Source organism: Haliotis rufescens, unplaced genomic scaffold, assembly GCF_023055435.1.
Source record: "Haliotis rufescens isolate VD_foot unplaced genomic scaffold, xgHalRufe1.0.p SCAF_2, whole genome shotgun sequence".
NCBI lineage: Eukaryota > Metazoa > Mollusca > Gastropoda > Lepetellida > Haliotidae > Haliotis > Haliotis rufescens.
The window spans coordinates 15,430,133-15,456,804 of record NW_025963890.1 but is presented as its reverse complement, the minus strand read 5'-3'; the positions used below and the strand labels follow the sequence as shown (position 1 = coordinate 15,456,804).

The following is a 26,672-nucleotide window of genomic DNA, read 5'->3' as shown; positions in this document are numbered from 1 at the left end:
ATTTGGACTCGTCCCAGCCCTAGTATGTTTATCATGTCAAACAATGCTTCCATCAATCACTGGATTGTTTGGTCATCATGTAGCCAAGTGCAGCTGCAAACAAGTCTTGTCCTGTCATACTGAAATGGCTGTGTTAATAAGTGAACTTATTACAAGCTGCGCTTCCGTGTATGTGTTTGTTGAACTGGCCAATAAAACTAGTGATTGACAGCATGATCAAAACCCATGCCATTGACTTATGACACACAATGGGATAAAGTTCAGTGACTGCACAGCACAGGCGACCTGCGGATAAACTTTCATTCTTTGAGTGAAATTTGTCTCGAGCTGCAGGCAGCAGTATTCAAGGAAACTCGGACATGCAAACCAACAATGTCATTAAAATAAGATCTTAGTTCTTGCTACTACTAAACAAAGATCTGAAGACAGCCCATTACAGATCATGTCAGAACAACCTTTCATCTGTTTAAAGCAGAAGCGAGAACTAAGATCTGATTTTTATGAGATTGATAGGTTTGCACAGATGTCTCCCACTTAAACTTCCTCATGACGGGGATGATGTGCCTTCCTTTGCACTGGTAGAGGTGGGCAGCAGAGTTCCAGGAGGAAAGAGATAGCCTAGAAGATGATCCAAGATCAGGAAGGGCTTCTACTGACACCGCTAAGGAAAATGTTGTTAAAATGCGCCCTACATCCACTAGCCGATACAGTAGTGATCTCATGAGAGGTTGACAATTGTTTCAGTACTCAGTTTGAAGGCTTTGCATTTGGGCTCCTGATCAGAAACGCTTGTAAGTACAGGTAACCAAGCTCTACATTGAAACCTGGAGGTTTATCACCTAATTAACCTTTGGCATTTGACATTAATAGCTAAACAAATATGTACTCGTGGTTTGTTTTTTGTTTCGAACTATGTGCTTTCATATAAATATCTTTCCGTTTTAATGTCCCGTGTAATTATGGATCATTGACAAGATATACCAATCCATCTGTCGGGCCAACCCTAAACCCATGACATGTAATTAGAGATGAGATATAATGTGCACATAACAACAAAGAGCTCCTGATTCTACCAGTGGTGGATGAAAAGTTCTGAGCATAGTTACGAAGGATGTGGACAGATTTTATGTCTCCTCGGAAGGTGGCAAACTGTTCCACTAGCTGGCATGGTGATGGCTTTGGAATCCTATTGGTGGACTAGAAAGGGCTGATTTGATCAGTATTTCAGTTATAAAACAGCTTTTCATTCATTCCTCCTTCGCTGAGTGTGGCGTTAAACAACAAACAAACAAACATTACTGAAGGAGTAAGGTGGGGTCCAGTAGCTGCAATTCTATGTGCCAAGTCCTGTGGCCAGTGACGAAGATTATTCCAAATGTATCGAACTGGATTGGGTTTAGTTTGTAATGTGAGGTATGACATGCTGCAGGAAAATATTGTCAGAAAGCATGGTGTCATATGAAATTGATTTTATTTCAATGTATAATATCCTCTAACCCCAGTAAGTACAGCCTTGGTGGTTTGGCATACCAGTTACATGCAGTGAGGACCAGTTTGGCATACTGATAATATCCAATGAGGACCAGTTTGGCATACCGATAATATGTAATGAGGACCAGTTTGGCATACCGATAATATGTAATAAAGACCAATTTGGCATACCGATAATATGTAATGAGGAACCTGTTTGTAATATACAATGAGGAACTGGTTTGCATACGGATAATACGCAATGAGTTACTTGTTTCGGTCACCGTTAAATGGCTTCAGTGCCATGAAGTGGGCAGGTGGAAGGTACATGTCTGTTGTGCACCCAATACCACAACTAGTTGTTCAGCTTTAGGTTACGGACCCGCTATAGCCGGACAGTACCTTCCTGATAACTCAGCAGTGCCACCCTGCGCTTTCCTGGGAAGTGAGTGAGTGAGTTTGATTTAACGCTGCTTTTAACAGTATTACACTTATATCACGGCGTGTCAGCTTAATGTGGGAGGAAAGCCCGAAGTGATGCAGGTCTCAGACGTTTACCACTTTGGTGAAACCCACGAGCACGGGTATGGTGCTGACAAACCTAGAAACATAATCGGGGCGAACCGGGATTCGAACCCATAATCATAGGTGTCTGGCGTGCCCAAGGGACGCAACTCTGCACAGCGAATCACGGCGCCTTAGACGACTGGGCCACCCGTGCCCCCTCTTTCCTGGAAAGAGGGTTCATGCGACAACACACTGTACTATGAATTATCTTATATACTACTCAACAGAAGTGGCATGACAGATTAACTAAAGTAACATGAACGCTTTGAATAGTATTGATGGTATGAGGCGTCTTCTAACTCTCTTTCCACCATCAGTAATGTGTATTAGATGATCATAATTCATACAGAATTCAGTCTCAGGCCAAATTTAAATATCGCTATGTGACCTACTTAATTTGGCTGTTCGTTGTCTGAGTCAGCAATATTCCATCTATAGGACGGCGGTCGGTATAAATCATGTCTCGACGAGACAATCTAGTGATTGACATTATGAGCATCGCTCTACGGAACTTGGAAACGGTGACGTGCATCATCACAGTCAGTGAGCCTGACCACCCGATCCCGTAAGTCGCCTCTTACGATAAACATTGGTTGCTGACGATGAATTCTAACCGGGATCTTGACGGGAACCAAATCTTGGTTTATTATCATCACTGTGAAAAGTCAAATCGAGCTGGATTGCCAGTATACCAATACTAAGGAGATAAAAAACGGTCAAAGTTTTGATGAATTACAGGAAAATGTTGAATCAGATGTTTGGTAATGAATTAGTCCACTGTCAAAAGGGCGCCACCAAAGTAGGATTTGGGGTCTGTATTATTGGACAATGAATGAACTGTGACTGTAACTTTCTGGTACGCAAACCATACATTGATCTTGTCAAACGCCACCCATACTTCCTCACCCTTCTGCAGGTGACTAACACAGGACACGGAAACTTCGTCATAATCTGAAGTTGGCGTTGATACAACCCAGCCACTGCCGATGGTCCTTCCCGACTGTTTGATGGTGGTGACTGGAGTAACGGCCATGTGATGAATACCCATCTGTGTCCAGAACATGTAGGTTCCAGAGACTGGTGCTGTAAACTTCCCTGTTGTGTTGCTGTATCCAGATCTAATATTGTAGATGATGCTGTCATACACTACGGGGTGTAGTGACGTTACATTAACGTTCTGGTCACGTGATACATACGCCTGGAAGGCGACGGCTCTGGTTTCAGCTGCTGCAGTAAGTAAAGGAACACGTGGTTTAGTTAATGACAATGTTTCTTGTATTGTTTGTTTGTTTAACGCCGCACCTAGCAATATTCCAGCTATATGACGGCGGTTTGTAAATAATCGAGTCTGGACCAGACAATCCAGTGATTGACATCATGGACGTCGATATTGCGGAGTGCGGCAAACAAACAAACACAGGTGTAAAAAAGTTCACAAACCGTGGCTATGTATCAAGTTGATATAATAAAGACATCATGGTTGTTTAGTTGATACTTCAATATATGTCCAACATACTATGTAGTGGTACCGTTATTATTGAAATTACTTTTCTTAAGGTTTGTTTTTTAAGCATTTTAGGGAAATTAACATTTATATCTTCACCATAACAAACAAATTGAAGAGAGTCGGATCTTACCCAGAGTTTTGGCCAACTGTGCCAGGGCCTGTTGTGTGTCAGAGGATAGTTTCTTGGCATCAGACATGTTTTGTTTCAAGACATGCACTTCCGAGTTCGTCACTGTGATATCCTCCCGAGTCGTGTTGAGGTCGGTTTGTAGTGATAGGATGTTCTGCTGGACGTTGTGAATACAAACGGAAGTAGAATTCACTCTCTTTTCCAGTTGGTTCAGTTGAGTCGATAGACTCACGTCAGTTGAGTTCGCATCCTCTTCAAACTTCTTCAGTTCAGCTGATGTATCTTGTGCTAGAGTCTTTATTGACTGGGTCTCTAAATTCTCCACCAGCTGCTTGTGAGCAATTGGGTGAATCACAGAAGAAGTATTTTCTGTATATCGACGTACCTCGTGAACTGTTGTGTTTAAGACAGACAATTTCTTGTCCATAGCTGTTATATCTGACTTGAGAGAACTGAATAAATTTGAATCAGACTTGAGCGCAACGCACTCCTCAGTTACACATCCTAACACAAATGACACATTTTGCTTAAAGCTATTCACATCGGACTGGAACTCGGAAAGCTCGTATGCTGTGGTGTTGAGGTCATTGTGAAGTGACTGAACATCAAGACGGTTTGCCTTTATGTGTGCCTGGTTCGCTCTAACGCCGCCACTCAACGAAACGAGAAGGGAATCGTTCGTGGTTGAATTCATGGGTAGAACATCTAGATTGATATTTTCCACTTTTGCTTTCACGAGAACGAGTTCGGTTCTCAATGCGCTCGTGTCGTTTTTGAGAGCCATAATTTCGGCAGCTGCGGTTTGTTGAAGTCCCTTGTATGTCACGAGTTCTGTCTGTGCTATCTGCAGGTCTTTCTTTGTAATCTGAAACTCGGTCTGTGTATGTTGAAGTTCGTCCTTCGTTACCTGCAGATCTGTGCGTGTTACCTGCAGATCTGTGCGAGAAGTCTGTAGTTCATGTCTTGTCATATTCAGATCCGACTGTGTGAGTTGTAGCTGTTCGTTCGTTGCCCTCAGATCCGTCTGCAACTGATTTGTGTTTTTGTGAAGAATGTCTACAGTCTGCTGGAGGAGAGTGACGTGACTCAGGATAGTGGGAAGGTCAGCATTACCGTCTGGTGTCGTTAACGGCAGAATCAGTCCAGAGATATATGGTAGGAAAATACACAAACGTAAAACTGCTTCAAACAACATGGCGTACTCTCTGTAATACGTGTATTGCACACCAGGACATTCAAGCGCCGTGTCACCGGTCTTACATCTTATCAAATTGTCTGGCATCACGTGGTGGAGAAGTCCATGATATAAAACTCCAAACTTGAAAGAAAAAAAAGATTACTTAAATGAAAATGACCGTCATTGTATAGTCCATATCCACCTCTGGCATTTGACATTAACAGACACATAAATATATTCTCTATACACCCTTGTCTGTTCTAGTTTTGACACTATGTGCCTTTGATATATCCATCCCTTTCTGTCCCCTTGTATAATAATGGATCATATCTCGGATTTGCACACGACAATCCTTAACAATCTGTCAGGCTAATCCTGTACCTATGACGAAGTTACAGATAAGATTAAGAAAGTTCAAAAATGTGTATGTGGTGCACTAGTGCTTGTCACGATACGATCCTCTGATAAAGTTATAATATACTCTTCAAAACAAGAAACGCAAAGCCAGATTTGTGTGATGTAGGGACATACATTTATACGAGGAACCGTACAAGGTTTTGAGCCAAAATGTTGTGTTGTGCAGTCCAAGGTGAAGGTCAGCTACCATCAATAACGGTATGTCCCCCGTTGGAATCGATAGCGGCCTGACATCTCCTGCCCATGGAGGGACGAGTATGCGAATCACATCGTAGCCTGCAACTCAAAAAGTCAACTGCTGCAACGTCTGGGGTTAGCCGTCTATCCAACTCATCCCACAGGTGCTCTATCGGGTTCAATTCCGGGGATCTGGAGCGCCAGGGGAGAACATCAACGTTGTTGTTGTGCAGACAGGCTCTTGTGGTCTGTGCTGTATGCAGTCGAGTGGTGGAATACACCGTTGCCGTTGGCTGCAATTGGGAGGACGCGTGGTAAGAGAATTTCGTTGATGTATCGTTGAGATGTAATATTGCCCTGGACATGGACCAAAACCGTCCTGCCATGATGAGAGATAGCCGCCGACATCATAACGCTACCCCCACCAAACTGATCCACTTCCTGTACGCAGTTTCCGGTGTAACGTCCTCCCCGACGTCTGTAGACCCGTGCTCTTCCATCCCTTCGACGGAGGAGAAATCTTGATTCGTCGCTGAACCAGACATCTCTCCATCGTAGTTGAGGCCATACCCTGTTGACGACAGGTCTGGTCGGAGATTCTGCGCAGTCCGGGTATTTGGGATGCGGTTGAGGTGGCTGTGGTCGTCCTTTCATGTAGGTGGCGCAGTCGGATGTAAGCGAGCTTGGGCGGGGTCGTCCCGATCTTGGCCGATCACGTGTTGACCAATGCTGTTGAAACCGATCCCAGAGCCGTGTCATGGTGCTGGGCGCTACATTGAAAACCCTGGCCCCTGGACGAAATGAGAGCTCGGAACATATGTGGGGAAATGTCAGTACACTCGGCCTGTTGTGCATGTGAAAGTAGCTCTTGGAGTTTCTCTCCCCACGGAGAAACAACCAAAAGAGTGTCTGGCAGCACAGAAGAGAAGTCTCAACTGGAAAAAGTTCACTTCATATAGACAGATTTTTTTTATAGATATACTCTGATTTGGAGAAGTAAAACTGACATATTTTTTCATATCAATGAGTATCATGATCATTTTTTTATCTTTTGCCTACTTCTCACATTACGTTTTTACTCGTCAGTCTACATTTTGCTACGGGAGTATAAAGATACCTGCTTTATGTTGTTTGACGCATTAATTGTCAAGAGCGTGGATCTCACTCACTCTAACAGCAGTTGTAAGGGCCAAGAGAAAACCATCTTTAGGGTGATAAACTCAGAGTCCTTCCCAGCAAGTGGTTCATACTCCGCACAGGTCAGATGGCGGATGATGATGTTAAGATCCCAAGTGGACAGTCGGAATCGAGACGACTGTTCAGCAAACTTGTGGGACCGAATGAGGGACTTTAGCTCAGTAACCGTGGAGAGCATAAATTCGGTTGTAGTTGGAATGACTGATTCGATTGCAGCTATATACATAGCCTTAAACTTCCTAACTGATCTCGGATTTTACAGATACATGGTGACTGAGAAGAAGCAGCAGTAGGCTTGGCGATGTCACAATCCCCCCATAATCTTTGAATGCCTTCCATTTATGGCCATATAAGGCCTTTGTTGTGGTGCGGTGAGCCTCAGTGATGGTCTTGGCTGCTTTCCTCAAATACCCTTTGACGAGAAGTGACTTCTGGAGATTAGCCATGCGCAATGATGTAGGATTTTGGGTGCCGGATGTAGCAGGTGGGAGTAAGGATGGAGGAGAACATCGTCCCTCAGCGGAAGAAGGTGGAACTTTCTTTCTGCAGGCTTTACCAGCACTGTGAACCAACTACGAGCTGGCCAGTAGGACGTGACCAAAAGCAGTCTACGTTGGTTGGTGGACGCCACCTTTTAAAGAACCATAGGGGGAAGGTGTTAGCGTTGAGATACTCGCGCGTGATGGCCAGAGCATCGTGGCCTCATGCCTGAGGATCTGGGATGGGAGAGTAGAACCTTGGGAGCTGAGTGCTGAACCTGATCGTGAAGAGGTCGACGTCTGGACTAAGGTAGAGGTGGCAAATGCACCAAAAAATCGTCGGGTGGAGACGTCATTCCTTCAATGACTAATGGTCTGGCCAGGATAGGGTGTTTGCTATGACAGCGTGGATCCGGCGAACGTGTATCGGAAGTCGATCTACCGGAAGAAGTCAGTGACAAGAAGCACATCGACTTGGTGGAGCCCATTTTGTTGATATTCCAGACGACTGATATATTGTCTGACGCACGAAGTATCTCTGCTCAGTGTGATACAGCCATAATGACCGCCTTGAATTCAACGTTATTGATGTGGAGTCTCTTTTCGTAAGGTGAGGGCGATGCCAATATATGGACGTCTCCAGACCGACATTGTTAATCCGATCCAGGTGATGGTAGGTGCATGAATGAGTGAGTGGTAGGTGCATGAATGAATGCTTGTGGCAATCTCCAACAAAATCACACTAAATCTTACATACATGAATATCCAGTCTACATTATACAGTAATGTGAGTAGTCTGCTGAATGCGGGACGACTTTAGGAGGCAATCGTGTATCCTCATGCACACAGGTCGAGGTCGTCTAAAGGCTTGAAGAGGTGCTTTATCCTATACATAACCGGGCGGACATCCAAGGCTGCAGGTTGCTCCAGCGTAGGCGTGGTAACGGGCGCACTGGGGACAGACGACAGGTTCGTTTTGGCGGGAACGTCGTCAGTGAGGAAACTGTCCGAGAGGCCATCGTTTTCAACCGACAGGGATGGTATGGTAGATGCAGGGGGTGGTTTCACTACTGTTACGGTGGATTTAGACCAGCGGTCACCATAACGCCTGTGGCATTTGCGGAAATATAAACGGTAAAGACGTTATAACTAATGAGGAGGTAGCTCACGCAAAACAAAACAAAAACACCCAAAAAATATTGAATGGAAATTTCTCCTGAACTCAGTACACGACTCCGCAGGGTTAGCGATGAGAAATAGAATAATGTGGCAGAGGTAGTCTGATGATCAAGTCGTGAAACTTCACACGTTTGTACGTGACCCATTTGTTTGGGTGGTAACCCTTGTGATGCTGGGATGTGTTCGGGTGTAATGGTTTTAGAAACTGGAAACTTTGTTCTAGCATGTTTCGACATAAGGTTCGAAAGAAGAAAGAAATGTATTGTGTGAGATAGGATAAGTTTAAAAATTAATAGTTGTTTTTTTACAATTCTAATCGTATATAGATGACGGGAGATTATTACTGTCTTCCGGATTTTGGTGTTTCTCGAACGGACGATTTTTTGGGCCGGTCGATCATTAGAATCGAGAAACCTTTTGTAGGACCTTATTTGGACCAATTCTAGCCGAGAATCCCAACGGGCCAGTGACATACATACAGGTGCATTTACATAACGGGATCGGGTGGTCAGGATCGATGCTCATGTCAATCATTGCATTGTCTGATCCAGATTCGATTATTTACAGAACGCCTCCATATAGCTGCAATATTGGTGAGTGTGGCGTTAAACAACAGACATCCCATGTCACCACAAACCAGACATGAATTAATTAGGAAATTATCAAATTTATTTGCTTAAGCTGATACAGTAGTATGGAACTTTGCGGCATCTTAGTACATCCTTCTATCGATCCTTAGTCCTGTAATGATCAAAGAAAGTATATGTATAATTTGAACATATAGTGTGACACAATATTTGTATATGTGTGAGCGATATAGCTAGTTATTTAAAGCGTTAACTAAGAAAACAGTGCATACGCAAGATGAATGTGTTTCACAATAACTATGCACACACAAGACTTAAAAAATAGCTCAGCCAAACGAAATCAATGTGCCATGAAAGATTTACCATAGCCATTTGAAATAATCGGTTGGTCCTTAACTTCTTTTGAGTAGTATATATGCACCATGTGGTGTTCTCTTACGTACTACTCAACATAAGTTCGGGACCGCCGATTCTTTCATATTACTATCTGTTATGGCAAGACATGTGGTACTTAACTTCTTTTGAGTAATATATATGAGCACCTTATAGGGTAAATGTACTAGGTACACCAGCAAATACGTACCTCAATACGAGACCTCACTGACCTTGCTGGCGCGATGAGTAGTTTAAGGATCATCAGAAGACCGGCCATATCGGCGGCCACGTCTACATGGCTGAAGGAAAATAATAAAACGCTATTCAGGGGAGTAATTACTACACGGGATAAAAGGCAACTGTCTACACACAATGTTTCAAGGTAGTTTTAGAGCACAAAAATGTCAACGATTTCCTTTCGCGGCAATCCATCGGTCTACCCGCAAGAGTAATTGCCCTTTAACAAAGGGAAACTACTCTAGTCTATGAGATGTCACGTTTGTTTAGAGTCTGGTAGAGGACGATTCGCAAAGGCTTCGTAATGTTACGACTACGAGAGTTCACAACATGAATAATCTTTTTGAAAACACTACACTGCGCGTTTGAAACAAGGGTCTATCATAATCTGTATAATGGATCAGTTTCATATTTATAATACACTCACTGAAATGCAGTTTTGGAGAATTGGATTATAGCAAGGTTTGAGGTCACAGCTGAAGATCAAGGATGAATATCCAGAAAAAGCGAAAGCGCTGAACGCATTCGAACGCATACGTCTTTCCTCGCCTTCTTGGCCTTTCAGGGTGAACTCGCCCGACTTTGACCCGAAAACATCGCATCTGAAAATAAAAACGTTTCTGAAAGAGTGACGGCATTGGGGCATACACTGAAGTCTTTTTCTGTTGTTACGTAACGCCACACTCTTCAATATTTAAGCTATATGACGACGGCCTGTAAATAATCGAATCTGGACTAGAGAAATCATTAGATATAACGAGCAACTATTTACTCTTTAAATGGCAATAAAAGTCCAGTTTCCACCCTTGCCCACCTAGGCTGGAACTTCCAGGCTCGATCTTAGCGCCGCCAGTCGCTATTACAAGTTATGTCCCTTCTATGTCCTTCCTACTGACCAATCAGATTACATCTCTCAGATCACTTGCATTTACTTCATACAAAATGGCGGCGCCCAGTCACGACGAATTGATCGATAATCAAGATGTATATAAGTGCATCTTGATTAAAACATAAAAAGAATTGGAAAATATCTGTGCGCGCCCAATTGGCGGTACACATGCTTTGCAAATCCTGCAATCGACCGAAATCTGCACGTTGAGATCCATGTTTTTTTACGAACCGGATGTTTAGTTCGTAACGCGACTTTTGATTGGCCAAAATGTAAATCCGGAATTTCAGCCTAGTTGGGCAAGGGTGGAAACGGGACTTTTATGATCAGTTAACTCCCTTGCCTCGGGAAGATCTACTCATTCGTGCAATGAACCATGTGACCGACCCTGACCACCGCCCATGAAGCATCCTCTTTACCATAGATAAGTAGGGACCACATCTAGCCTGGAACCTCCACATATGTGATATCATGTGATTAGTTACCCTTCTGAATCCGTGATCTTTTTCACAAATTGACCGTCAGGACTTTTTGCTTCACAGTTCCGGGGTGAGAGAAGGCCGATCACAGACCTGTCATCTGAAACAGTGATAACCCTGCATTTAATTTATCCTCGATATATAATATTGTATATCGGACATCATGCGAAACACATGGGTTCGATTCCCAATATGGTTGTCTGTTGTGAAACAAATTCATGTACATGATATTGCCTCCTGTTTCGTGTATGTTTTTTGTGTACTTGCTGTTTAATGCTACAATAATTAAGCTATTTAACGACCAGACAATCCAGTGAACGATATTATGAGCAACCATCCATAATCGGGATACAGCGACATGCAATCAACACAGTCACGAAGCCTGACCACCTGATCCACTTGGTCGCCAGTTACGACCAGCAGGGGGTACTGGAGACCCATTCTGACCGGATTCCCCAAGGGTCTCTTTGGCTCTCTTTGTAACCACCCGGCACTGATTTTGGTCGTATGGGACGTCATAGGTTGCTGGGGATCAATTCTGACCCGGAATCCCAACAGGCGCAAGAACTTAAAACGCTTTTCTGTGTTGTTTAACGCCACAATCAGCAATATGATGACGGTCTATGAACAAGCAATTCTGGACCTGACAAACCAGTGATGTCATAATCTTGGGCAAACGTGGCAGCTATTCTAACATGGGAATCTCAAAAAGGTAATCTGAACTGACTAAAAATAACGCTGCAAGAGCTGTAGTCAATCATACAGACCCTGAAACCAATATTTTTAATACAGCCCGCGCGAGTCTATAATAGTTCGCAAGTCTAGATTACTACAGTTTGAAAATGACGAGAACCTCTGGATTCAAATTAAACAACGTTTTTTTCTGTAAAATGTCTCATTTCAGAGACTAGACGTTCGTCTACTAATGCTGACCTGTCGAGTTCTGTTGGGGGACAGGAACCTCCATCTGGATCTCCTGACCAAGGGCCACATGGCTGACCTCCTCCCCACTCTTAGCATCCACGATCACCACATTGGTAGAGACGTGATTTGGGGCGATTTCTTCTCGGGGTTGTGTTTTCCTGAAACGTTGTCACTTGTTTATTGCCAGGGACAATAAGGTACCACTGCCCCTCGCCCGTGTCAAGTAATAGTTGCAGTCCGGGCAAGATATTTCATCATTGGTACTTTCCTGTTTTTCAGTGATGTGCGTAAATAGTAAATTCACGCTGATGTTATTTCAAAGACTTTTAGTGGAGATTAATAGAATATGTTCTACTAACATAAGCAATGTTGGTAGCGGAGGGAATGGGCAACCCTGTTCTGCAGCTTGGCTCTGAATTTCTAGGGCTTCGGCCCTGTCCCACGCTGAAGCACATGTTTGTTTGTTTGTTTGTTTATTTGTTGTTTAACGCCGCACTCAGCAATATTCCAGATATAGTCTGGATCAGACAACCCATTCATTAACATCATTAGCATCGACCTACACAATATCGATACGATGACATGTATCAACCAAGTCAGCGAGCCTAACCACCCGATCGCGTTAATCGCCTCTTACCACAAGCATAGTCGCCTGTTACGGCAAACATGGGTTGCTATCTATTGACCGGGGTAATAATAGTGCAGAGTAATTCTTCTCAGCGAGTTATTAGACAAGCGAGATCCTATAACATATGGAGCCCATATTATGAAACTCGGAAATTAAACGGAATATAGTCATGTCACGCAGAACGCTGTAGTATTATGTTATGTTGGAATATTAGTAGTGACAGATTGTTGCAAATTTCGGATGTACGGAAACTCAAATGATGATTATGCATCGCCATGGTTCTGGTTGGTATACCTTTTTACGTGCACAGGTGGTGTAGAGATAATCATCTTATCAGCATCAGTGAAGTTGCATCTAACTTTGACATCCGTGTCATAGGGAGACAGCACGCCGTCAACTTGTTGCAAACGAAACGTCCATTCATAGACGGGATCAGTGTCATCAACCTGTATGTGGAAATACAATTCCAGTAAACTACGGTTATAACGAACACGCTTATAACGAACTTTCGGATATAACGAACTTACGCTTTTGGTCCCGACTATTTGCTGTAGTTATGCTGTATATATGCTTATAACGAACTACGGTTATAAAGAACTAAAATTGAGTTCGTTATAACCGTACATTACTGTATATATTCCAGTGAGTGAGTGAGTATGGTTTTACGCCGCTTTTAGCAATATTCCAGCAATATCACGGCGGGGGACACCAGAAATGAGCTTCACACATTGCACCCATGTCGGGAATCGAACTCGGGTCTTCGGCGTGACGAGTGAACGCTTTAACCACTAGGCTAACCGCCCGCCCCATATATTCCAGCATCAACAAATAGTCCAGTGAAAATAGCAAGACACCTACCACAAACTGCAACAGAAATTATTTCAACTGATTTACACACAGAATTTACCCCTTTATAACATATAAAAAGTCTACCAAAATCTGAGTGGTAGAACACAGTCATATTTGACCCCAAAGGTCAGGGGGCTTCAAAGCCAATCTGAAGCACTCATGTGAGATTATCATTGTTAAAAACTTTGTTTTTGTTTAAATTGTGCCATGATGCATATCAAATGAAAGCTATCTTCATTAACTTCTACAGAAATATATACTTAGTCAATGAGAGATATATCCTTTTGAGAAAAAACAAAAACAACACAAAGGTTTTGAAGAGGACCGGCTATACAGAAAAAGTGAATGCTATGATTACGAGCGCGAACGAGTAAATCAACATACGCAAAGAACACATTTACATTCAGTGTTGTTTAACACCGCACTCAGCAATATTCCATGTGAACGTGATCTGTTGGATAACTAAATCTGGGCCAGACAATAATGAATAATATTTAGAGCACTGTCGGAATACGATTACACATGGAGCCTGACCACCCACCCTTCATCTTCCCGAGGCAAGGGCGATAACTGACTATAATAGTCCTGTGGAAACTGGCCCACCCACTTAGTCCCACAGGTTCTTTGTTTGTTTCTTTGTTTCTTTGTTTATTTGTTTAACGCAGCGCTTGTTTTAGCTTTATGACGGCGGTCTGTAAACAAACGAGTCTGAACCAGACAATCCAGTGATTGACATCATGAACATCGATCCTCGCAATTGGGATACGATGACATGCATCAACCAAGTCAGTGATCCTGACCACCCGATCCCGTTAGTCGCCTCTTACGACATTCATGGGTTACTGAAGACCAGATCTTCACGGGTCCTAAGGATTGGATCACATTCGCGTTTGCCATTGTTGCTGGTGACACGTAAGCTGCATTTCCAGTGTTTCCTTAACCACCCAGTGTCAAAGCTGTTTATAAAAATATATTTAAAGTGTAGTTTATATATTTTCTACATGATTTGAAAGCAATAACTCATTTCGTTTCAGAAAATGCTGGGGAAAAACATTGAAATATGCATCAGACCTTTTGTGCAGAACAATCGGGGGAGAATTGCGTGTCGTTTCCATGGATGTATGTCAACATCGGACCATCTTCGTTGATGGTGAAATTGGCCTTTGAACATGTTTGGCTGATCGAGCCATCGGGGGTAAGGGCGTTAACGCTGCGAAAGTTGATGCCATGATTATCAACTTTCAGAATCATATGATACTGGTCTTCACCATCCCGCATACAGTGATACCTGGCTGAAATGGAAATAAAGTGTGGATTAAACAGTACTCCTGCAATGTCGAAATTGACTACGTAGATGCTGAATGCTGCTTGACATCATAATTGGTACATCTTCCCGAGGCAAGGGCGTTAACTGACCATAAAAGTCCAGTTTCCACCCTTGCCGTACTGGGCTGGAATTCCTGGCTGTTACGAGTTATGTCTGCGCTTGGATCCATGTTCTTTATGATTTGGTTTGGTTTGTTGTGTAACGCCGCACTCAGCAATATTCCAGCTATATGACGGCGGTCTGTAAATAATCGAGTCTGGACCAGACAATCCAGTGATTGATATCATGAGCATCGATCCACACAATTTGGATAGATGACATGCCTCAACCAAGTCAGCGAGCCTGACCACCCGATCCCGTTAGTCGCCTTTTACGACAAGCATTGCCGCCTTTTACGGCAAGCATGGGTTGCTGAAGACCTATTCTACCCCATATCTTCACGGGTCAGGCACATGTACCACATGTAATGTCACCTGAGGCAAGGGAGTTTGCTCGTAATATGCCTCTGTTCACCAGCACTAAATGGGTACCCGGTAGGGAAACGTGGGTTGCTGAAGACCTATTCTACCCCGGATCTTTACGGGTCTTGTTTATGAACAGGATGTCTAGTTCGTTACTCGTTAGTCCAGCCAAAATGTAACTCCGGAATCCCAGCCTAGTTCGGCAAGGGTGGAAACTGAACTTTTATAGCCAGTTAACGCCCTTGCCTCGGGAAGATGTACTTAGTAATATATTAACTGTGTCGCTGGCTGAAAATAGTTGAGACAGGGCATAATGAAACGCAAGCAGCAATGTCACGAAACTCTGATCAGCCGATCTCCATTTCAGGCGCATGATGCACTGGATACTGAGGAGGTCCAAGATTAGCATCGCTGCGGCAGCTGGATACTACATCTGTGTATATGACCCCAGAATCTCCATAGGGATTTTAGTGAACATGCTATAACTATTCGCTTTCACCTTTGAACTACAGTAAACTACGTTTATAACGAACACGCTTATAACGAACTGACGGATATAACGAAATGTATTTTGATCCCGTCCATTTGCTGTATATTTGCAGCACATATGCTTATAACGAACTACGGTTATAACGAACTATAATTAGTAGTCCATTTGAGTTCGTTATAACCCTTGTTTACTGTACATTCAATTTAGTTTCATTTATGTGTTGGTGGGTCCGGTTGTATTGATACTGGATAACCCGCAAATCAGGAGAAACATTTGCCTACCTTCAGTCTTCTTTTGACCTGGAAATGTAAATGTGAAAATATTCAACAACATGGTCTTACCAAACACAAAATGCTACATCCTGTACGCAAGCAAAACTGAGAAAGACACAAATATGTTACATGGCGAGTCTTGGGGGACGTAAAATAATATGGGTGTTTGAAGCATTAAAATGTATCAAATAGTAGCTGTATGTTACATATGATTGACATCTGTATTCTGGTCAGAAAAAAACACTCGAGTTCTAATGTCAATGGTTTTTTAATCATGTGTCATCCAAATTATTCATGTTTGTCTTAGCAACCTCCAGCAACGTCACCCTATTGATTGTACGGTGCCTTAAGATCTTTCAGTAACGTCATCCCATTGATTCTATTTGCCTTAGAAACCTCCAGTCACGCCATCCTATTGGTTCTACAGGGTATTGGGAATATTCAGTAACGTCACCCTATTGATTCTACTGTGCCTTAGGAACCTCCTGCAACGTCATCCTATTGATTCTACTTCTTTCAAAGTGCTTTAGGTACAGTCATGTGCCCTGCAGCTATACCAACTTGTCTTGAAACTATACTCACGTGCATGTATTGCAACTGAACTCACATGTGTTGAAGATATAACTACGTGTTTTGAAGCTATACATATGTACATTGCAGCTTTAACCATGTATTTCGAAGCTATACCCCTGTGTATTGAAGCTATACTCACGTGTATTGAAGCTATACTCACGTGTACTGAAGCTATACTCTCGTGCACTGAAGCTATACCCCTGTGTACTGAAGCTATACTCACGTGTACTGAAGCTATACTCCCGTGCACTGAAGCAATCCCCGGATGTGTTGAAACTATAACCACGTGTTTTGAAGCTGAACTAATATGTTTTGAAGCCACAACCACTTATTAAGAAGCAATATTCATGCGTATTGAAGCTATACTCACGTGTACTGAAGCTATACTCCCGTGCGCTGAAGCAATCCCCAGATGTGTTGAAACTATAACCACGCGTTTTGAAGCTGAACTAATATGTTTTGAAGGTACAACCACGTATTTTGAAGCAATGTTCATGTGTATTGAAGCTATACTCACGTATATTGCAGCTTGGCCCTGTCCAGCCCACCTTGCAGCCGTGGGAACACTCCCCAGAGCTGCTGTTACAGCCAGGGGTGAAACAGTGGCATCTGTCCATGCATTTGTCTCCAAACCAGCCGTCCTCACATTCTTGATGATAATAATAATAATAATAATAATGATGATGATGATAATGATAATAATGATAATGATAATAATCAGAAGTCAGTACAGTAAAACCTCGTTAATACACACACCTCGTCTATATGCACGTTCTTCTACAAATGAGGGGGTGAGTATGGTTTAACGCCGCTTTTAGCAATATTCCAGCAATATCACGGTGGGGGAATCGAACCCGGGTTCGAGCGAACGCTTTAACCACTAGGCTAGCCGACTGCCCTTTCTTCAACAAATGACATCACATTCCATTCTTTGTGGACGGCGGTCTGTAAATAACCGAGTCTGGAATAGACAATCCAGTGATTGATATCATGAACATCGATCCATGCAAATGGGATGCGATGACATGCATCAACCAAGTCAGCGAGCCTGCCCACCCGATCCCGTCAGTCACTTCCAACGACAAGCATAGTCGTCTCCTACGGCAAGCATGGGGTGCCTGCCTCCTAGTTATACCTATTCTAACCCGGGGCTTCACTTCTTGTTTGATGGTAAATGCCACATTCAGCAATATTTCAGCTATGTGACGACGGCCTGTATATAACCGGACCAGACAATCCAGTGATTGATATCAACGATCCACACCGTCGGTTACAATAACAGGCCATCAACCAGGTGGTCAAGCCTGACCACCCCATCCATCGAGTCACTTGTTGGTGGTCACCAGGTGGTCAAGCCTGACCACCCCATCCATTGAGTCACTTGTTGGTGGTCACCAGGTGGTCAAGCCTGACCGTCCCATCCATTGAGTCACTTGCTTGTGGTCACCAGGTGGTCAAGCCTGACCACCCCATCCATTGAGTCACTTGTTGGTGGTCACCAGGTGGTCAAGCCTGCCCACCCCATCCATTGAGTCACTTGCTGGTGGTCACCAGGTGGTCAAGCCTGACCACCCCATCCATTGAGTCACTTGCTGGTGGTCACCAGGTGGTCAAGCCTGACCACCCCATCCATTGAGTCACTTGCTGGTGGTCACCAGGTGGTCAAGCCTGACCACCCCATCCATTACGTCACTTGCTGGTGGTCACCAGGTGGTCAAGCCTGACCACCCCATCCATTACGTCACTTGCTTGTGGTCACCAGGTGGTCAAGCCTGACCGTCCCATCCATTGAGTCACTTGCTGGTGGTCACCAGGTGGTCAAGCCTGACCGTCCCATCCATTGAGTCACTTGCTGGTGGTCACCAGGTGGTCAAGCCTGACCGTCCCATCCATTGAGTCACTTGCTGGTGGTCACCAGGTGGTCAAGCCTGACCACCCCATCCATTGAGTCACTTGCTGGTGGTCACCAGGTGGTCAAGCCTGACCACCCCATCCATTGAGTCACTTGCTGGTGGTCACCAGGTGGTCAAGCCTGACCACCCCATCCATTGAGTCACTTGCTGGTGGTCACCAGGTGGTCAAGCCTGACCACCCCATCCATTGAGTCACTTGCTTGTGGTCACCAGGTGGTCAAGCCTGACCACCCCATCCATTGAGTCACTTGCTGGTGGTCACCAGGTGGTCAAGCCTGACCACCCCATCCATTGAGTCACTTGCTTGTGGTCACCAGGTGGTCAAGCCTGACCACCCCATCCATTGAGTCACTTGCTGGTGGTCACCAGGTGGTCAAGCCTGACCACCCCATCCATTGAGTCACTTGCTTGTGGTCACCAGGTGGTCAAGCCTGACCGTCCCATCCATTGAGTCACTTGCTTGTGGTCACCAGGTGGTCAAGCCTGACCGTCCCATCCATTGAGTCACTTGCTTGTGGTCACCAGGTGGTCAAGCCTGACCACCCCATCCATTGAGTCACTTGCTGGTGGTCACCAGGTGGTCAAGCCTGACCACCCCATCCATTACGTCACTTGCTTGTGGTCACCAGGTGGTCAAGCCTGACCACCCCATCCATTGAGTCACTTGCTGGTGGTCACCAGGTGGTCAAGCCTGACCACCCCATCCATTGAGTCACTTGCTTGTGGTCACCAGGTGGTCAAGCCTGACCACCCCATCCATTGAGTCACTTGCTGGTGGTCACCAGGTGGTCAAGCCTGACCACCCCATCCATTGAGTCACTTGCTTGTGGTCACCAGGTGGTCAAGCCTGACCGTCCCATCCATTGAGTCACTTGCTTGTGGTCACCAGGTGGTCAAGCCTGACCGTCCCATCCATTGAGTCACTTGCTTGTGGTCACCAGGTGGTCAAGCCTGACCACCCCATCCATTGAGTCACTTGCTGGTGGTCACCAGGTGGTCAAGCCTGACCGTCCCATCCATTGAGTCACTTGCTGGTGGTCACCAGGTGGTCAAGCCTGCCCACCCCATCCATTGAGTCACTTGCTTGTGGTCACCAGGTGGTCAAGCCTGACCACCCCATCAATTGAGTCACTTGCTGGTGGTCACCAGGTGGTCAAGCCTGCCCACCCCATCCATTGAGTCACTTGCTTGTGGTCACCAGGTGGTCAAGCCTGACCACCCCATCCATTGAGTCACTTGCTTGTGGTCACCAGGTGGTCAAGCCTGACCACCCCATCCATTGAGTCACTTGCTGGTGGTCACCAGGTGGTCAAGCCTGACCACCCCATCCATTACGTCACTTGCTGGTGATCTATCAGCCTCGTTCCCAAGGTAGCGCAAGCGCAGCCTACCAAGAGAACCAGGCTGGAGACCGATTCTAACCCGGAATCCGAAATGCAACAGGTATTTGATTATGATATGGTCTTCGGGTCTTTCCACTCTAACCCGTAATCCCCACGGGCAACTTACCCAGAGACCTTTGACAAAGACTTGGGTGCTCCGATCCTCTGCAGTCGTCAAGTTCCCAGGTGCCCTCGGGGGTCAGCAGACCGCATTTGTAAAGGCCGGACCGGTTGATGGTTTCTTTTGGGTTTGAGAAGTTGAGAAGCTAATGAAAAGACAATAAAAGTGAGAGAATGATTTTTGTTGAGGCGCACTAAGCAATATGCCAGCCATAAAAAAAATACAGGTCGAAATTAGGCAAACCAGTGATTGATATCATGAGCAGCGATCAACGCCATCAGGGTACGATGACGCACAAACAACAGAAATCAGAGCCCCATGTTGTCAACTCTAACGACAAACTTGATGTCCTGGATAAGAAAACGGAAAGACTAGGTGTAACATGACAATCAACAGAACACGTTGGGGTCATTTTGTGATTTTTTGTTATTGTTTCACGCCACATTCAACGCCGTATTTACGTTATATGACGTCGGTCGTTTCATGTGAGAATTACCTTGACGTTTGACACAACCAGCTGCAGGTGCTGTGTTATTTATTTAGAGTTCGTTTCAATTGATTGTTAGATGATAATATTTTTCATAAATTAAACAGAAGAAATATCTCGAAACATGAGCCATGTTTCAGAATATGACCTTTACCTTATATGGAGGTCACTTGAGATCGAGACATTCACCCAAGGGATCATCTATATTGCGTTTCGTCAAATTCTCATAATAAATACTTACGTTATCAAGTACACAAGGTCTTTGACGCCTAATTTAATGCCAGTCAGTCTTATTTCAGAAAAAAGGGGGCGGTGGGGTAGCCTAGTGGTTAAAGCGTTCGCTCGTCCCGCTGAAGGCCCCGGGTTTGATTCCCCACATGGGTACAATGTGTGAAGCCCATTTCTGGTCTCCCCCCCCCCCCCCCCCCCCCGTCTGAGACCTGCATCACTTCGGACTTTCCTCCCACATTAAGCTGACACGCCGTGATATAACTAGAATACTGTTAAATGCGGCGTTAAACCCAACTCACTCACTCACTCACACTTACCGATGCGTGCTCTCCAGGTTCAACCCAGCCGTAATCACTTATATACTGTACATGTATCCATGTGGGTTCCTTTATAATTCCTGCAAAAAACAGAACTGTGAAAGTACTGGTGAAGGATACAGAACCGGATGGTCTATAATAACAAGGCAAGGCAATATGCCGTACAATGCAGCGAGGCCTCGCTCGGGGGAGACCGCCATATTGAATGTACATTTGTACCGAACTCACGTTCATAAGAGGCATTTTGATTGGTTGGTGATTTTAAGGTCATGAGCGAGAGAAATTCTGTGCTAAGTCTTTGATAAGAGCGATGAAGGTGTGACGTCACATCCGAAACGGCGAATAGGTGAGGGGTAAATACGTTTTGTTTTTGTTTGTTGTTTAATGCCGCACTCAGCATTATTCCAGCTCTATGACGGCGGTCTGTAAATAATCAAGTCTGGACCAGACAATCCAGTGATTGACATCATGAACATCGATCCAAGCAATTGGGATACGATGATATGCATCAACCAGGTCAGCGAGCCTGACCACCCGATCCCGTTAGTCGCCTCGTACGACAAGCATAGTCGCCTTTTACGGCAAGCATGGGTCGCTGAAGACCTTTTCTACGATGGATTTTCACGGGTATATACGTAATAGAATGGAGATATGGTCATGAGGGAAATATCAGGATGCAGTACAGTGATTATACTGATAAATACGACTGGACAGTCATGTGATTGAGTATGAACTAAGAACAGAGAACTGATGACGTCAAGAACGTAATGCTAACAACCATCATTCCACGAATGTATGCATCCTCGATGATGCAGGGTATTTTATGTCCATTCGATTATCATAAATAGCCTGAAGCAACAGCATCGTTTTCAGGCCGGTTTGAATGACACGACGCTGAAATTAGACGTCAAATCAAAATACACACTTCCACGATTAAGACAAACAGCAGTGTCGATTGTAGTCGTCTCGACGTTTGAGCCCCATCAACCAGAATGTCTTGTAGCATATGGACTTCCTTCCCTGTCTTAGTACTCAGGGAAACATATTTTCCAACCGAAAAATATATATGAGACTCTTTTTTGTTTTGTTTAAATACATCGAGACCGAGATTTTGAATACAGATCTTTGCCAAACTTTGTCAATTTTGATTAGTTTTTTATTTCAAGGTCATGAGGGGGAGAGTGAGTGAGTGAGTGAGTGAGTGAGTGAGTGAGGAGTGAGTTGGGTTTAACGCCACTTTTAACAGTTTTCCAGTTATATCGCGGCGTATCAGCTTAATGTGAGAGGAAAGCCCGAAGTGATGCATATCTCAGACGTTTACCACTTCGGTGAAACCCACGAGCACGGGTATGGTGCTGACAAACCCAGACCCATAATCGGTGCGAAGCGGGATTCGAACCCACGAACATAGGTTTCTGGCGTGTCCTAGGGACGCAACGTTGCAGAGCGAATCGCGGCGGTTTAGACGAGTGGGCCACTCCCAATGAGGGAGAGACATTCCGTGCCAAACTGGTGATAAGAGATTTGGCGGTGATGACGTCACTTCCGGCGCGTAGCTGTGGCGATGAAAGGGTCCAGGTTATGCTAGTATATCATTAGCAGAATGGAGTTATGAAGGAAGAAATGTATGAAGAGAAGTGATTTTACTTTACCCTTAAGGATGATGTTCTGCTCCATGTTGCGAATGCTTCCAACGCTTCCGTTACAGGCAACGGCCGCGCCCCTAAAATCGACCGTTTCTTCATTGACAGTGAAGCAGTTTCGTCCGTCCTGTGTCCACCCCTTTGGACAGGTCGATTTGAGTTGCGGAGCATCTGGAACTAGATTAAACTTAAAATTTATTATAGTTGTTGTTGTCGATATGCGAGGTAAGTTGTTTTTTATGTCAAATATGAAAAGTTATTGCCTTGGAGTTTTACATGACACAAAGGAGCATCTAAAAACTCAGCCGTTGTGATATAAACAAGTATTGAAAGCTGTGATTGATTTGTTTGTTTGTTGTTTATAAACATCACGTTTTTGTTTAAAGTCATCGTGCACGGACAGCATGGTACTTGTTTTCAGACCCGATGGACCCGTTTTTGACATTGTTGTTTAAAGACTGCGTGTCACCGTGCAGGGACAGCGTGGTACGTTGTTTTCAGACCCGATGGACCCGTTATTGACATTGTTGTTTAAAGACTGCGTGTCACCGTGCAGGGACAGCATGGTACGTTGTTTTCAGACCCGATGACCCAGTTATTGACATTGTTGTTTAAAGACTGCGTGTCACCGTGCAGGGACAGCATGGTACATGTACGTTGTTTTCAGACCCGATGACCCAGTTATTGACATTGTTGTTTAAAGACTGCGTGTCACCGTGCACGGACAGCATGGTACATGTACGTCGTTTTCAGACCCGATGAACCAGTTATTGACATTGTTGTTTAAAGACTGCGTGTCACCGTGCAGGGACAGCATGGTACATGTACGTTGTTTTCAGACCCGATGACCCAGTTATTGACATTGTTGTTTAAAGACTGCGTGTCACCGTGCAGGGACAGCATGGTACATGTACGTTGTTTTCAGACCCGATGGACCCGTTATTGACATTGTTGTTTAAAGACTGCGTGTCACCGAGCAGGGACAGCATGGTACATGTACGTTGTTTTCAGACCCGATGACCCAGTTATTGACATTGTTGTTTAAAGACTGCGTGTCACCGTGCAGGGACAGCATGGTACGTTGTTTTCAGACCCGATGGACCCGTTATTGACATTGTTGTTTAAAGACTGCGTGTCACCGTGCAGGGACAGCATGGTACATGTACGTTGTTTTCAGACCCGATGGACCCGTTATTGACATTGTTGTTTAAAGACTGCGTGTCACCGTGCACGGACAGCATGGTACGTTGTTTTCAGACCCGATGGACCCGTTATTGACATTGTTGTTTAAAGACTGCGTGTCACCGTGCAGGGACAGCATGGTACGTTGTTTTCAGACCCGATGGACCAGTTATTGACATTGTTGTTTAAAGACTGCGTGTCACCGTGCAGGGACAGCGTGGTACGTTGTTTTCAGACCCGATGGACCCGTTATTGACATTGTTGTTTAAAGACTGCGTGTCACCGTGCAGGGACAGCATGGTACATGTACGTTGTTTTCAGACCCGATGACCCAGTTATTGACATTGTTGTTTAAAGACTGCGTGTCACCGTGCAGGGACAGCGTGGTACGTTGTTTTCAGACCCGATGGACCAGTTATTGACATTGTTGTTTAAAGACTGCGTGTCACCGTGCAGGGACAGCGTGGTACGTTGTTTTCAGACCCGATGGACCAGTTATTGACATTGTTGTTTAAAGACTGCGTGTCACCGAGCAGGGACAGCATGGTACGTTGTTTTCAGACCCGATGGACCCGTTATTGACATTGTTGTTTAAAGACTGCGTGTCACCGTGCAGGGACAGCGTGGTACGTTGTTTTCAGACCCGATGGACCCGTTATTGACATTGTTGTTTAAAGACTGCGTGTCACTGTGCAGGGACAGCGTGGTACGTTGTTTTCAGACCCGATGAACCAGTTATTGAGATTGTTGTTTAAAGACTGCGTGTCACCGTGCACGGACAGCATGGTACATGTACGTTGTTTTCAGACCCGATGGACCAGTTATTGAGATTGTTGTTTAAAGACTGCGTGTCACCGTGCACGGACAGCATGGTACGTTGTTTTCAGACCCGATGGACCCGTTATTGACATTGTTGTTTAAAGACTGCGTGTCACCGTGCACGGACAGCATGGTACGTTGTTTTCAGACCCGATGAACCAGTTATTGAGATTGTTGTTTAAAGACTGCGTGTCACCGTGCACGGACAGCATGGTACGTTGTTTTCAGACCCGATGGACCAGTTATTGAGATTGTTGTTTAAAGACTGCGTGTCACCGTGCACGGACAGCATGGTACGTTGTTTTCAGACCCGATGGACCAGTTATTGAGATTGTTGTTTAAAGACTGCGTGTCACCGTGCACGGACAGCATGGTACATGTACGTTGTTTTCAGACCCGATGACCCAGTTATTGACATTGCTGTTTAAAGACTGCGTGTCACCGTGCACGGACAGCATGGTACATGTACGTTGTTTTCAGACCCGATGGACCAGTTATTGACATTGTTGTTTAAAGACTGCGTGTCACCGTGCACGGACAGCATGGTACGTTGTTTTCAGACCCGATGGACCCGTTATTGACATTGTTGTTTAAAGACTGCGTGTCACCGTGCAGGGACAGCATGGTACGTTGTTTTCAGACCCGATGAACCCAGTTATTGACATTGTTGTTTAAAGACTGCGTGTCACCGTGCAGGGACAGCAAGGTACATGTACGTTGTTTTCAGACCCGATGGACCCGTTATTGACATTGTTGTTTAAAGACTGCGTGTCACCGTGCAGGGACAGCATGGTACATGTACGTCGTTTTCAGACCCGATGAACCAGTTATTGACATTGTTGTTTAAAGACTGCGTACCATCGTGCACGGACAGCTTGGTACGTTGTACATAATCTCAATAACTAGTTCATCGGGTCTGAAAACTTTATCATTTAAATCTTTTCATTGTAAACAGTGAAGTGAAATGAGAGACGTTCATACACGTCCGTATAGCTGCTTGTCCTTATCCGGGCATTCACTAGCCTAATGCGATATCATACCGCAGTTACCATGGAGACACCACTCATACACCTTATACTGACTCCGAGTCGACCAGTCCTTGTTTTATCCCCGTAATGCTGAGCGACAGGCAAGGTAACGTCTTTTTACGTCTTTTGGTATGACGCGGCCGGGGATCGAACCAAAGAGGCTCCCCGGCCTGATGGTCTTTCTACCAAACCACAGATGCGGATTGATGAAAACAAAGCATAAAAGCATGTTGCTCTAAAGGAGTTTAAACATACACACTCTCCTTGCTTGTTCCTTTTGTCAAAGAACAATCAGCATGGGTAGCTAGTTGCAATATGGCTGCATCACATGAACCGAATATTTTTTTGGCACAAATACTGCAGTAACTAAATACCATGCAAGCTTCGATATTCATACAGTTTTGTCCCAGTCTTAGGTTAGAACTAACACAAAGTGAAAAGCAATTCTTGTTTAGCTTGATTGATTGACGGTGTATCAACTATTTTTGAGCTATGCGCTGCGGTTCGTTGCTGAAAACATTTGTCCGATGTATTTTCTATCCAAGTACAAATCATCGACAGTTTCGATAAACCTTCTAAAGAACAAAATGCACGTACCTTCATCTGGTGCCGAAGATCCCAGAGATAGATGAACCAGCAGCCCAAGAAGCCATAGTTTGTCACCTACCATCTCTCAAACTTTGTGTTTCGCTGTCAATGTCGTCTCTGGATGGTGAACTTTTGTATTCTCGACTGAACTTGTCCACGGGAAGTAATCACAACTTAACTGGTTAATGACTAGCGATTAAATGGTCTTTAGTCCGGATACAACTTAAATTCTTAAATGTCACGTTCTAATTCTATGGCATTATTGAATAAGTGAAAGGTCACACAGTCTCATACACACATGTTCTGTTGAACTGTGACAAAACGTTGCCTGTACACATGTTTTTACATTCTACCGTGCAGAATATGGGTAATATCCGGTGTCCTACATTAACATCTAGTTTCTGAAATGAACGTTACATATTTTACAGCAAACAAAAAAAACAAAAAAAACAGTTGTTAAATTATAGTTATAAAATATAATAAAAAGGAGCCAAGAGACTTTATTCATTTTCAGGCCTGATACTGCAGTAATCTAGACTTGCCAAATATTATACCAAATATAATTACCAC

At 44.5% G+C, this 26,672-nt stretch overlaps 2 protein-coding genes across 4 annotated transcripts; both read right to left on the bottom strand.

Annotated features, from left to right (window-relative positions):
- Positions 1–2,089: 2,089 nt before the first annotated feature.
- On the bottom strand, positions 2,090–5,176 carry LOC124135591. Its single transcript, XM_046500971.2, has 2 exons — positions 3,675–5,176; positions 2,090–3,264 (listed from the first exon to the last, which is right to left on the bottom strand). The coding sequence occupies exons 1-2, from the start codon at positions 4,954–4,956 to the stop codon at positions 2,807–2,809; spliced, it is 1,740 nt and encodes a 579-aa protein (XP_046356927.2). The 5' UTR covers positions 4,957–5,176; the 3' UTR covers positions 2,090–2,806.
- Positions 5,177–8,951: 3,775 nt separating this feature from the next.
- On the bottom strand, positions 8,952–26,267 carry LOC124135592. Of its 3 annotated transcripts, none has more exons than XM_046500972.2 (13): positions 26,112–26,267; positions 22,495–22,662; positions 20,843–20,922; positions 19,814–19,952; positions 16,909–17,040; positions 15,828–15,845; positions 14,340–14,560; positions 12,714–12,865; positions 11,801–11,949; positions 10,874–10,967; positions 9,927–10,101; positions 9,471–9,561; positions 8,952–9,041 (listed from the first exon to the last, which is right to left on the bottom strand). In XM_046500972.2, exons 1-12 carry the CDS (start codon positions 26,182–26,184, stop codon positions 9,514–9,516), a joined length of 1,449 nt encoding a protein of 482 aa, XP_046356928.1. In that variant the 5' UTR covers positions 26,185–26,267; the 3' UTR covers positions 8,952–9,041; positions 9,471–9,513. The 3 variants fall into 3 exon arrangements, with proteins under 3 accessions (XP_046356928.1, XP_046356929.1, XP_046356930.1); XM_046500973.2 differs by having other exon boundaries at positions 9,493–9,561; XM_046500974.2 differs by having other exon boundaries at positions 19,814–19,949.
- Between the last annotated feature and the right edge of the window lie 405 nt (positions 26,268–26,672).

Excerpts from the sequence above, each read along its gene's own strand:
- LOC124135591 (XM_046500971.2), bottom strand. The coding sequence starts at position 4,956 with ATGCCAGACAATTTGATAAGATGTAAGACCGGTGACACGGCGCTTGAA. Across the intron at positions 3,265-3,674 it reads ACAGTTGGCCAAAACTCTGG|CAGCTGAAACCAGAGCCGTC; the intron begins GTAAGATCCGAC and ends TACTTACTGCAG.
- LOC124135592 (XM_046500972.2), bottom strand. The coding sequence starts at position 26,184 with ATGGTAGGTGACAAACTATGGCTTCTTGGGCTGCTGGTTCATCTATCT. Across the intron at positions 12,866-14,339 it reads CCGATTGTTCTGCACAAAAG|GTTGATGACACTGATCCCGT; the intron begins GTCTGATGCATA and ends TTCCACATACAG. Across the intron at positions 11,950-12,713 it reads CCACCTGTGCACGTAAAAAG|GAAAACACAACCCCGAGAAG; the intron begins GTATACCAACCA and ends ACAACGTTTCAG.